The sequence below is a fragment of the Sinohyriopsis cumingii genome, chromosome 10, assembly GCF_028554795.1.
Source record: "Sinohyriopsis cumingii isolate HCF-2022 chromosome 10, ASM2855479v2, whole genome shotgun sequence".
NCBI lineage: Eukaryota > Metazoa > Mollusca > Bivalvia > Unionida > Unionidae > Sinohyriopsis > Sinohyriopsis cumingii.
This window is the reverse complement of record NC_142970.1, coordinates 106,969,453-106,983,016: the sequence shown is the minus strand read 5'-3', so window position 1 is coordinate 106,983,016 and position 13,564 is coordinate 106,969,453. Positions and strand designations below refer to the sequence as shown.

General features: G+C 34.8%; 1 protein-coding gene across 1 annotated transcript in view; it reads right to left on the bottom strand.

Moving 5' to 3' along the window:
* LOC149790788 (trafficking kinesin-binding protein 1-like) overlaps positions 1–13,564 on the bottom strand; it is a 178,498-nt gene extending 164,934 nt beyond the window's left edge. The window contains exons 1-2 of the mRNA XM_089973262.1: positions 13,501–13,564; positions 12,269–12,484 (exon numbers count right to left, since the gene is read on the bottom strand). Of these exons, the coding sequence (XP_089829388.1) occupies positions 12,269–12,484; positions 13,501–13,564 (280 nt within the window). The remainder of the gene's footprint in view (positions 1–12,268; positions 12,485–13,500) is intronic.

The window sequence follows — 13,564 nt, the reverse complement described above, 5'->3', positions numbered from 1 at the left end:
TAAGAAATACCATGGTATTGCATCAAAGTACTTGAATTGTTCATGAACCATTAGTTCATGACATTTCAGGAACTTCAAAGATATTATAATAGTTCATAAAAATTCATCAGTGTGTTCATGAACTTCAAGTACATGATTCATCAAAATTCTTGAAGCTCATGAACTTACTTGAGGAACTTTCATGAACACTTCATGATTGTTCATCAAGTCATGACTTTGTTTTCGTAGGGGCGTGACAGTGATGGTGCCTGCTACTTGGATACATGGTCTCAAACTTTCACAAGCAATGGATATATATATATATATATATATATATATATATATATATATATATATATATATATATATATATATATATATATGAAGAAACTTGTTGCAAGCTAGTTTAAATTTACTTTCTGAAACATACAAGAAAGCTTGCACAAGCTAGTTTTACTTTCTGAAGAAAACAAGCTTGCGCAAGCTAATTTTACTTTCTGAAGAAAACAAGTAAGCTTGCGCAAGCTAGTTTTACTTTATGAAACAAACAAGAAAGCTTGTGCAAGCTAGTTTTAATTTCTGAAGCAAACAAGAAAGCTTGTACAAGCTTGTGCAAGCTTGCGGTTATATCCAGCTATCTTGCCTAAGCCTGCACTTGCTTGTACAAGCTTGCGCAAGCATCCATGTTAGCTTATAAACATCAAACTAGCTTATCGCAAGCTTACCGCAAGCTTGCCACAAGCTTTCAGCAAGGATGCATTTTGGTTTGGGGACAGTGCATACATGACGTATCTAGAAGGTCCTTGCTAACTGGAACTGAACTGCTCATAACAGTGTGTACATGTATCCAGAAGGTCCTTGCTTAATGGAACTGAACTGCTCGTAACAGTGTGTACATGTATCCAGAAGGTCAGGCTTAATGGAACTGAACTGCTCATAACAGTGCGTACATGTATCCAGAAGGTCCTAGCTTAATGGAACTGAACTGCCCATGACACTGTGTACACGTACATCCACTTAATATAGTTTTCACATGCAGCTGATTAGGCCCGATTAAAGGAATTATATTTAGACAAGTTTTGTCTTTTCATCCACTGGTTGGGTTTTCGTCAGTTTTATTTATTCTATATAACAAGTCAATTTTTTCCATTTATTCAAGAAGTTACAATAATAAACACGACACAGCACTGCTCTGAATCTGCGCTTCTCAGAACACTGCATTATTCTTGACACATGTTTCAATTACTGTCATTTAAAAATTTAATTTAATATATTGCTCCAAATTAAAAAAATTGAACAGGAAATTTAGACTGTGATTTTAGGAGCACTACTTCATTTTCAGACTTGTTGTAGCATTCTGTTTTTTAAAGGTATACCACACAGATCTAATCCTTCAATAAATGAAATCTAGTTCATTAAAAGAATAAAAGCTGCAAGAAAGAAAAATCCATTTAAGAAAAATAAAGCCAAGTAAAATTAAGAAATTTCTGAGCTGTAATAATTATTACTATCAGTAAAAAAATTGTCTTCTGCATAGGAAAGGTGAAGAAGAAGAAATTTAATACCAAAAAAGACAGTATCCAGGATTTTATTCTTGCAAATTTCAGGTGGAATATATGTAAAACAAAGGTTTCTTTTAACTTTAAAAATCAACAATTCTGATAATTTCCTAATTTTACAGAAATAATAATAATAATAATAATAATAATAATATTATTATTATTATTATTATTATTAATATTATTATCAACAATTCTTTATTTAAAAAAGGTGCCATTGTAAATAAAAGATATGTATTAAAGTGGTCTTTCCAGAGCTTAAAGAGCTTTTTTGCAATATAATTTACATGCCTGTCGTAGATTATGCAGGAAACTTCAAACATTACAAATGTTTTGAAAACCTCAGTAAAATAATGTATGTTATATCAATGACATCTTAATGGTATGACCATGTCATTTTAAACTGTGCAGTATTAGTGTTGATTTTATAAAAGCATACCTTTAACAATAATTTTTTGGTCCAAAACTGCAGGCAAGTTGAATAAAATAAATTATTTTTACAAACCAGATCCATTTTCAAAAGAAAATGACTCATCAAGTCATGTGTTCGGTGTTAAAATAATAACGTGACCAGAGTCTTTTGAAGTACTAGTAGTGTTAACATCGTATTCATATTCATGCTGTTTGTAAAACAAAATTAAAAAATATATCAACATTAAATTTCATAAGAGTCATTTAATTTTTAAAAATAAAAATTATGCTATTCAAGATACACAAACACTGCAAAGCATATGAGAAATATGGACAAAATAAATAATACTGTAAAACCACCAAATCCTGGGTAAACTTCCACTGAATCCAAGTCGAATCCAATAATGCGGGTAATATTTCAATAATGCCAATAATGGAAATGCAAGTTCGGTTACATGCTGCTTTTTTTCTTCATTTCTACATATTTACTAAGATCCAATAACAAACCAGAAATTCATTAGTATTTTATTAATTTAAATTTGGGGATGTAAATAATTAGAATAAATGTATATAATTCAAATAATACTCTATCTTATACTTACCTGGTGTAAATATTCCCAATGTCATAACAGCAGCGACATGTACATATACACAGGTGGTTTCTTTTGATATACAGATGGTATGAACTAGAATATATACAATTTTCAAATGAGTCATTCAACACCTACACTGAATAATTAAGACTTCCTTGTTGCATATATGCACGGTATTATGCACAAACCCTTTTGGCATTAGTCCCACAGGGCTTATGGACATGACTACATATGGAAACATGTCATCTCCTTACCTGCCTATAATCCCTTTATTTAGAGTAATCCCCTACACTTACAATCTTGGGCATTCCTTTTGATTATCAAACATGTTGGTATGACAATGCACTCAAGATAAGTGGCAATAATGTCATACAAAACAAATAGGCGTTGTTTTTGTCTTGAAAGAAATAGGGCAGGTAGATTTTTTTACATGATTTTTTTTATGAACAGAACATATGGCATATATTTTCTTGTATGTACTTAATATATTACCAAAATCTTGTGGATATTTTTTTCTTTAAATTCTTTTCTTTAAAAAATTAATTTTTAAGAATTTTAAAAAAGAAACAAACAGGAGTCAGCTGGTGAAAATGAAGTCAGTAGAGTTAGCTGAAATACAAATGGAATTGGGGGCTTGTAGGAAGCGCCACCATGGCATCCAAGGTCACCATACTCATGTAGGTTTGGAAAAACTGCTCATGGGCACACCATCGCAGCTGACCCTAGGCTGAACCTATATTAAATGAAACCTGCACCATTTCAGTCACCAGCAAGTCTAACACATTAAACAGTAGGCCACCATGACCACTGCTGCCATTATTCACTGGACATCAGGTAAAGTCTTGCAGTGAAATGTCCATATTTGTATGACCATCCATTTAAGTATCAATTAAAAGATTTTCAGATGACAGTCATGGCAGACATATTAGATGCCAAATTGGCACCATTTACAATTATGAACAACCGAACATGATAAGAAGTCTCTGGATGAACATTCCAGGTTGATATGACCATCTATTCAGGGTGAGTAGTGGTAATATGATTTTCAAGGTCGCCACCATGTTGGCCATACTGTATTTGGTATCAACATCATTTTCATTTAGGACCAACTAGATATCATAAGAAGTCTTTTGATGCAAATCCCATGTTTTGACATTCAGAAGCATCAATAAGAATATGGTAAAAACACTGGATGACAGATCAACACCATTTTTGTTTAGAACTAACCAGTCTTTTGGGAAAAATCCCACGTGGATCATATTTTCATTCAAGAGTAGTTGTGATGCTTGCAAGATAGATATGATGTCCTATGGAATGTCAGATTAGATTGTTCTATATGTCAGATTAGATGGTCCTATGATATGTCAGATTAGCACCATTTAGTTTAGGACCAACTGAACATTATGTGAAATCTTTCGGTGAAAAACATGTATCGATATGACCATCCATCTACCAGGAGTGGTAATAACAAGATTTTTAAGATGTTCATGATGGTGGCTGTATTGGAGATCAGAGTGGTATTAATTTCACTAAGTCAAACAAGTCATCATAAGAAGTCCTCTGGTGAAAACTCATGATGATACAACTTTCCACTGCAGCGATAACAAGACTTTCAAGATGGCTGCCATGGTGGCCCTATTAAATGTCAGATTGAAACGATTTTCATTTAGGACCAACTAGACACCATAAGAAATTTTTAAGTTAAAATGACAATCCATTCAGATGGCATAGCAATAATAAAGTTTTCAAGATGGTGTGAATGGCACTTGTTTCATTTAGGACCAACTAGATACTGGAATAAATGTGTGTATTAAGTACATAGAAATCCTCCAAGTAGTTGTTGAGTACCGTAATAAGAAATCTGTCTTACCATACAGATGGATGCTGGACAACAAACGATCACATGGACAGATGATGAACAGATAATGAACAGACTATCCCAAAAGTTATAATTGTCTATGACTAGTGGAGTTAAAATAAAACTATTCCCTAAGCTCCAACCAAAAACTTTCTGATGCAGATGACGTTTTCTGTCTGGAAATTGGTTTTATGTTTTAATGTGATCTGATAGGAAGAATGATGCATTATCCTTATTGTTATTATTACTGATAACATTGGTGGCTCACAAGATTGGAGACTGAAGTCCAACCACTGAATAAGTTTGTATCATCTAAATTCTACTATGTTGTTTTCTTGGGCAAGGCACTTTACTGTATATACCTGACTATAGACTGCAAAAATCTGATTTCTCTTTGAGATGGATTTTGTAAGTCAGCCCTGTCTGAAGGGGTGACCTGTTTCAGTCGTGCTTAGGAGAAACAAACAAGCCAAACTGGATAGATAAATAGATAAGACAAAATAATGATGAAACCATCATGAAATACAGGTATATTATTGTGTGGGTGTGTGTGTGATTAGAATTTTAAATGTAGCTTTAACAATTTTTCAGTCATATTGCTATGATGTCTGCAGTGTGGCAGTTTATAGTGATGTCTAGCACTGAGGCAGACATGTAGCATGATGTCCTCTGGGCCCCCAGTCACATTATCCCAACACCAGGCTGATCAGCCCTAAAACTAACCTTATAATGCTGAGCGCCTAGCGAGACAGCTGTTAGTACCATTTTTGTAAGTCTTATTACTGTGTGGAATGTCAAAAATAATTTGAAAACTTATATTTTGTGAATGAATTAAATCCACTGAAATCCGTAACACTTGACAGTTTAAACCCATTTTACAAAATAAATCCCTGATTTCTATTGTAGGTCACAAACTGGTCTAAAAATAAAATGATCTGATTCACAATATACTGTTCATTTCACACATCTTACAAAAAATAAATGTAAAGTCCGCACTTGTGATTCACAGCATCCTATAAATGTCACAGGCCTATGTCATCTGATAGGTTCTAAAATCCTCCATTGTCACCAAGACATCGTAAATATCATCCAACTCTGATTCCGTCTTTAACTCATTCGGCCCCAGCACTGTTTTCAGTATCTCTGCTGATATGCCTCAGAAGCACAAAGCTATGTCTAGCTGCTTGTGCCCCATAGTTTTTACCTGTTTGAAAACATCGTGCACATGCATTCACTCTTACCTTAATTTCTCTTCTTATATCCAAACAAAATCCATGAAATTTTCACCATTTATTTCAAATGAATTTGTCGACACATTGATGTAATTTTTTCCCTATTTGTCGAAGTCTTTCACAACTTATTTATACAGTATTTACAAACTTATGTGCAACGTTTATCCGCAAGAACTCCGTCATCATCACTGTCAGCATCATCATCTTCGGACGATTCAATCTCAGAAACTTCTATGTCCAAATCTAAATCTCACAAAATATTCAACTGCTGAACATATCTTTCCTCAGCTTGCTCAATAATTTCAAGATCAAACCCGAGAAACTCCACATTTTTGCTCTCATCAAAAATCACTCTTCCGTCCGCCATCGTTTACGATTTCTCAAGAACAGAACACGTGTAGTTAAACCGCTCTCAAACTTTAGCCTTTTGCTTCTGAACAATTCAAATTTTCACAAATGAAAGTAAAATCATTTCTGATTGGTTTAATAGTTGTTTAGTTCTTGGAATAAACCATTTCTAACCAATCAGAGACGTTGTATCTAATACACATTCATCATGCCTGGAGACGGGATCGGCCACTGAATGCAGTAAACAATTGACAACTACAGGCGGGATTGGCCAATGAATGCAGAAACCGGATCACACCTACAGATGGGATTGGGGCCGAACGAGTTAATGTCATATGCAGGTGCTTATGTGGTGACTGAGCTGAAGCTCTGTTAATTGACACTTTGATCTTACAGTCTTTGAAATCTATTAAAAGGATGCAACTAAACAGGTGTCAATTGTGCAGAAAGACCACAGAGTTCAAATAACCACTCCTTGTTACTTGGCACTGAACAAGTACCAATTTAAGGCTTGATCAAAGGGCTGCCACATGGGATAACATAGAGGATGCTTTTTTCACAAGATAAGGGGTTACGGTCAAATTCAGATACACTGTATGTGGTTTTAGTACTTTAACTGGCACTAAACAAGTATAAAATTTGCAGCTCAATCAAAATGATTATCAACTTTAAAACAAAGCAAGTGCTGCCTTTTGAAAGCCCAGGCTTAGTGGCCACCATGCACTGGAAGATAACTTGGGAAATTCTACCTGGGTATATTCGATCTGTCTTATGGAAAAGGAAAATATACACCAAATCAAACTTTTCATATCATCAAACACAGTGTTTATACAAATACAGGTTGTTCAGACTTGCATGAAACTGGAAAAGATGTACAATGCTTACCAGTAAACTTGGTATGCAACACTGATGGACAGCAAGTAAAATTTTTCATGGGTGATATCAAATCATTAAATCTAAATAAATATATATAAAAAGTCTTGTGTAATGAATAGTCATGAAATAAATAAATATAGTGCATTATATAAATATATATATATATATATATATATATATATATATATATATATATATATATATATATATACACACACACATTTCTGGGTGGGAAAAGTGGCATGAAAATGTAAACATATTTGAATTGAAAGGATCTGCATGTCAAAATTAAATCTGGACCTGGAAAATATTGTGTATGCCATGCCTATAATATGACTCCAACTCAGCATGAATTCAATTTTAAGTACAACAAAAGTAACTTATAAGCGAGTACATATGGTAATTCATGGGTATGATAAAACCTTCAGTGTGTTGCTGTGCAAAAGAAAATACACAAAACAAAAACATATTTCAGCTGTTTCAGTTACTTTTTCTGGAGCACAATTGGCAGAAATCTTTAATTCAAACCAACAAGGTAAAGTAAAATATCACCCCTGACAAAAATGTCCCTTTATCATTCTTTCTGCAACAAGATAAAAATATTTGAATAAGTATGATTTACTTAAGGTAATAAAGATACACCCAGTGATTAAGGGGAAAAAACTGTTGATAGGTGGCCAATTCATGTTTGGATTACTTCCCCTGAAAAAAAAACCGTGAGTGTTTAACATGTATGGGTGATTTTAAGATCATCAAGATTTTAATGAACAACTCTTCCAGCTCCCTGTATTTTCATGGAACACAATAAAACTTAAATGCCGATATGAACAACTCTTCCAGCTCCCTGTATTTTCTTGGAACACAATAAAACTTAAATGCTGATATGAACAACTCTTCCAACTCCCTGTATTTTCTTGGAACACAATAAAACTTAAATGCCAATATGAAAGAACCAATTTCAAAGCTCTGAAACACATAATTCTAACTGTCTATGAAGTATATGTCTTGTATATGTAACATATATATATCTAGTCAAATCTTTATTTGTAAGTTGTATGGAGCAAGTATTATTTACCTGTTCAGAATTACAATTTTATATATTTAATTACTTTTTTTTAAAATGTTTACAAGGATTTTATTTCCTGTTATGAATTTTAAACTTATCCCCAATAAAAAAAAATTGTTCTTCACAATGTTCACACCAAACAAAAAAGGCATAGAGTCGTGCACGTCCGATGTGAAGTCAAGAATGACATCTAACAAGCTGAAGATGAATGATGATAAACTGATCCTGATCACCATACAAAGACTTTCTTATTCCAATCAGTTACCTCAAACGATAAGTATCCGTAATGCCAACAATAAACTTGCATTCAGTGCAAAACCTAGGTGTCTCTTGATGGTACACTCTCATTACATCAACATGTAATGAATATATGCAAGGCTGCATAACTGGAGCTGAGACACATCATCTCCATCTGCAATTTTCTTTTGGTTGATGCCACTAAAAGACGTATGTTCCTTAGTACATTCAAGACTGGACTAATGTAATTTTATCTGGTTCATCTCCGTATCAACTACAGAAACTTACAAGAGTTCCAAATGCGCCTGCTCTGATCATCCTTGGAGTACGAATAACTAAGCACACCTCCCCTTGCTCTGGAATCTCCCCTGGCTACCCATCTGATCCAGAATCAAACATGTCCACTATGCAATATTCTGTTGACTGGCAGTCCAATATATCTATCTAACCTCACCCATGTCTACACTCCAGTTAGGTTGTTCTTCGGACACTTGTGTTCTCATTGTTCCCACAAAGTTAAAACAAAGTCATACAATGTTCTGATGCTTACCACCAGCTATGTGGAACAATCTGACCATATATCTTAGAAACAAGAACACTGTGTCCTCATTCAAAAGTGCTCTTAAAACTCACCTATCTCAACTACAAGAACAGACAAATATTTAACTCATTCAGCCCCAATCCCGCCTGTACCCTACTTCCGACCTCTGCAGAATCAAGATACCCAAAGTGGGTGGTATTACAAAAAAGCACAGATACAGCTCTACAATGATATCAAACAATCTGGACGTTCTAGTTGCACTACAAAATACAGAGGGAAAAACCTAGTTTTTTGGACCTGTTTTTTTCCACCCAAAATTGGCTCATGGTCGGAATCCGATTTTGTGTCCGGATTTTAGATCTTTTGGCCTCAGATCTAAGGCATACTGGTCTGAACTGAACTGCACACAAACAGGTGAACCTTTGCAAAAACTAGGATAAATTGGGCATTTGGAACAAAGAGTGGTTTCCATACAAAAATGATGGGTCCATTAGGCAAAAAAAACAAGGAACCCCAACTCTTACCCTTTTGCTCATGTGCAAGCAAAAAAAAGCAATGGAAAACAATGTTTCTAATACAACTGTGCATTAGGCTAATGTAAAATCTGTTGGAAGTCGATGTATTATGATGTATTTAGATATAGCCCCCAAAATGTGTTTCCTACTCGCATTTCAGGCGAAAATGACAAAAACCTCCAGGGCCGAATGAGTTAATAATGTGTACTTCCTTAATTACTGTCAGCATGTTCTTTTTTGTAATTTCATGGTGTTTATTTTTTAAATCTTGCCACTGTATATGCTTTTATGTGCTATCTAGTACTGCAAAGAACTTAGAACTTAGAACTTCTAAAGATTAGTCACTTTACTAAACCCACATTATTAATTATTAATCATTATTATTATTTTTCATAACACTAAAACTTTTAAAAAATTTTTATACATTAACTGACTTCATTACATCTTATGGATGTATTATTATTCCCTCCTACACTTGTACATCCAGGGCAGCTCATATAAAAGGTAGCCAGTTGAAATAAACAACAATCAAATTTTTATTAAAACTGGATTGCTGTAAAGAGAAAATCTGTATTATTAATTATTTTACAAATTCAGGGTGTCGTTGCAGGCCACAAGAAATAGCTCCAAGGGCCAAGTGTTTGAGACCCCTTTTATAAATGGTGACTAATGGAGCCTGCCTGTTTGAAGTGGATTTTGATTTTTACAGGACAGCAATACAAGTAGTTTTTTTAGCACCAAGGCAATTGTTAATAATCACCTTCCTTAGAACACACAACTGTACCCAACCCAGTCTGGCAAGCTAATGACTAGATATGCACCATGATGATGTTCCAATGGGAGGACCTGGCCTTAAATGTGAGTGGTTTATATATACAAAAGATCCAACCCAGTCTGGCATGCTAATGACTAGACATTCATCATGATGATGTTCTAATGGGAGGACCTGGCCTTAAATGTGAGTGGTTTATATATACAAAAGACCCAATTGGCCCATCTGACAACATTTACATAAAAACTAAATACAACAGGAGTTGGCCAAAAAATCTTGGTTAGTAACAATGTCTGATAATATTGTAACATTTTTATATTTTTAGCTATATTTTGATGAATGAGCATGATTTGTGTAAACATGCCTCCATACTAGTGTAACCACTCCAGTAACCTAGCGGTTAGAGCATCCACCTTGAATGCAGGAGGTCGTGTGTTCAAATCCCAACCAAGTCATATGAAAGTGATACAAAGGGTACTAACAGCTGCCTCGCTTGGCAATCTGCATTTAGAGGTCAGTGTTAGGACTGGTCGGCCTGGTGTCAGGATAATGTGACTGGTTGGGGCATGATGCTACATGTCTGTGGCATGATGCACCAGTGCTAGACATCACTATAAACTGCCACTATGCAGATATCATAGCAAAGCGAAGGAAAAATTGCTAAAACTACCTTAAAAATCCAAATCACACATATACCCCCCCATACCAGTGACTTTTATGGAAAAGTTGCTTGAAGGTTTTCCTATTTTTGCTAATGGCAATGATATTTGCTGGTAAATCAGCATCACTTGTATAAACAAGAAAATTCTTCCTGCTAGGAGGCTTTCTGTAAAATTTTATCAAATACTGTTGAGTGTTTTTTTTCTTCAAATAAGTGATTAATTTTTCTTCTTCTATTTCTAGTAATGGTGACCATGCCTAATGGCAGGTAGGCGTCATTTGTATGCATGTGAAATGTCTTCATCCCAGTGTGTACTGTGCCAAATTAGGTCAAAAGTGCTTGGGTGGTTTGTTTAGAAAGCATAAAACTCATGGATGAACACATCATAAGAATTTATTATGTCTACACAAAACTCCATTATGGATTTTTTCCTTCATATTGCTGTATAATTGTGAAAAAAACAAGTGAAATCATATGCCATACTGTGGCCATTTTGGTGATTTTAAAGTACAGTATATACTGTCCTATAAGTCGAGTCCCAACTGCACACACAGAGCCTTATATGCTGGCACATAATGCAGTGGAAGAGTCTATTGTTTGTACCCCTGTTTAATATTAACAAACTGCCTGATCTGCCAGCACATCATGCAATGCAAACCTGGGTCTGTGTGGTTTGCAGGTGGATTAGAAGAATGGAATAACCATAAAGATAATGATCCCAAATACATGTATAAAGGTTACCATGTCTATTTGCTTAATACAAACAGTAACCATTATATATGGGATCATTATATGCCTGATTGCTCTAATTTCTTTTGCATTTTGTATGCCTGATTGAAAAAGTAGACTCAACAGATTGGTATCAGATGTTTTGGAAGTGTCACCATTGTCATTATTTTGAATTGGCCTTTGACCTATGACCTCTAAATGCTTTATATATATTTTTAACTGCGTTTTCAGCCATTATTTTTCATAAATGAAGCATTCAGCATCCAATGTTCTTTAATCCCTTAAATCAGCTCATTGAGAGTACTAATGAAGCTCTAGGTAGTCTTGATAAACGAGAAGCTTGCAGAAAGCTCCTCAGTGATAAAAAAATGATTTAATAGACTTCACTGTAGGTACACATAGCACTGGTCTGGAAATAATAAATATGGTTATTTTTTGTGTGCAACTTTTACATTGCATCACAGCTGTTTGCATGTACCTTTTCCAATTCTTCTGTGCAAAAATGACACAAAGTATAAAGAAAATGGAGAAATACTGTGCACCATAAAGTAAAGTACAGGTGAGGAACCAGTCATGGTCAATTTGGTGACTGTAGCACAGTTATCACTTACATGTGTCATAAAAATAGAATTGCACATATCAGCTATGCTTAATCAGGTTTTCTTTGTAATCATTGAAAAACTGGTGGAAACTGAGGAGAAACTCAGAGGCTTGATTTTTTTCTTCTGATGTAGATGTTTTGTATATGCCAAGTGTTGCTAACATGTTAGTCATGTACACTGTTAACTGAAAAGGAATACTAAATTAAATACAAAAGATAAATAAGATGTATATCATCTGTATAAGGACCCACGTCATCAATGTATACATCAAATACTTTTTTTTACATACCCGTTAAGACCCCAGCATCCTGACTGGATATCAACTTTCTTTGAGATGTGGCCTCATAGTTTGTAATTTCAGCACTTTCTCCTACAGCAGTAAACTCTGTATCCTCATCAGCATCCAGTTTGCCCAATGCTGGATAGCATTCTACGACACCCGATTCACGGGCGTCAGAATGTGGATATAGGGGCGGCACTTTGACCAAGGGGTGGTGGACCTTTCAACATTACCGTGGGGCAGTTGTAAGTTGTTGATGCAATACTGTTCCTGTAGTCAGGCTGAAATTAAAGAAAAGGAACTTTTAATCTTAAAGTAAGTTGAAGGTTCAAAGGCAGAAAGTTACAGTAATAATAAACTGAAATTATATATATACATAAATTTTTTATATATTTATATGAGTAGCAGACACACTCGCATGATGACCTAGTAATTATTTCTCATCTATCTACACAGGCATTCCGAATTCCAATGAAAGAAATTAAGGTACATGTATATAGGAGTAATTATAGAGAATCATAAATATGCATCAAACAGAACAGAAAGTGCTATCCATGGATTCTATAGGAAAATGCTGTCCATGGATTCTATAGGAAAATGCTGTCCATGGATTCTATAGGAAAGTGCTGTCCATTGATTCTATAGGAAAGTGCTATCCATGGATTCTATAGGAAAGTGCTATCCATGGATTCTATAGGAAAGTGCTATCCATGGATTCTATAGGAAAGTGCTATCCATGGATTCTATAGGAAAATGCTGTCCATGGATTCTACAGGAAAGTGCTATCCATGGATTCTATAGGAAAGTGCTATCCATGGATTCTATAGGAAAGTGCTATCCATGGATTCTATAGGAAAGTGCCATCCATGGATTCAATAGGAAAATGCTTGATGTTAGCAAGCAGAATTAATACATGTGAGTAACACCAATTAAGTAGCATCATTTTGAAGATGTGTGCTTGGTTGTAATGGAATATGGGCAAGTGTGTGAACACAAGGCAATGGGTGCCCTTTACCAGCAAATCTGGGTTTGAATCTCTGTATAGTATGAATTAAAAATTCTCTAACCTGTATGATGGTATTATTTGTATTAAATATTAATTCTATTATCAAGTAGATTATCCTCATCTTTGCAGGCTGTGTCTAATACTGTCACTGATGACAAGTCTATGGATGAGGGTCCGGATTCTTATTCTATGATTCAGACTGGTCATCAAAGGCAATATCAGATTCTGATGCCACCCTCTAGACGAGTCATGTCTGGATCTGGATCAACATCCACATCCTCTTCAGGGTCATTAGCCAT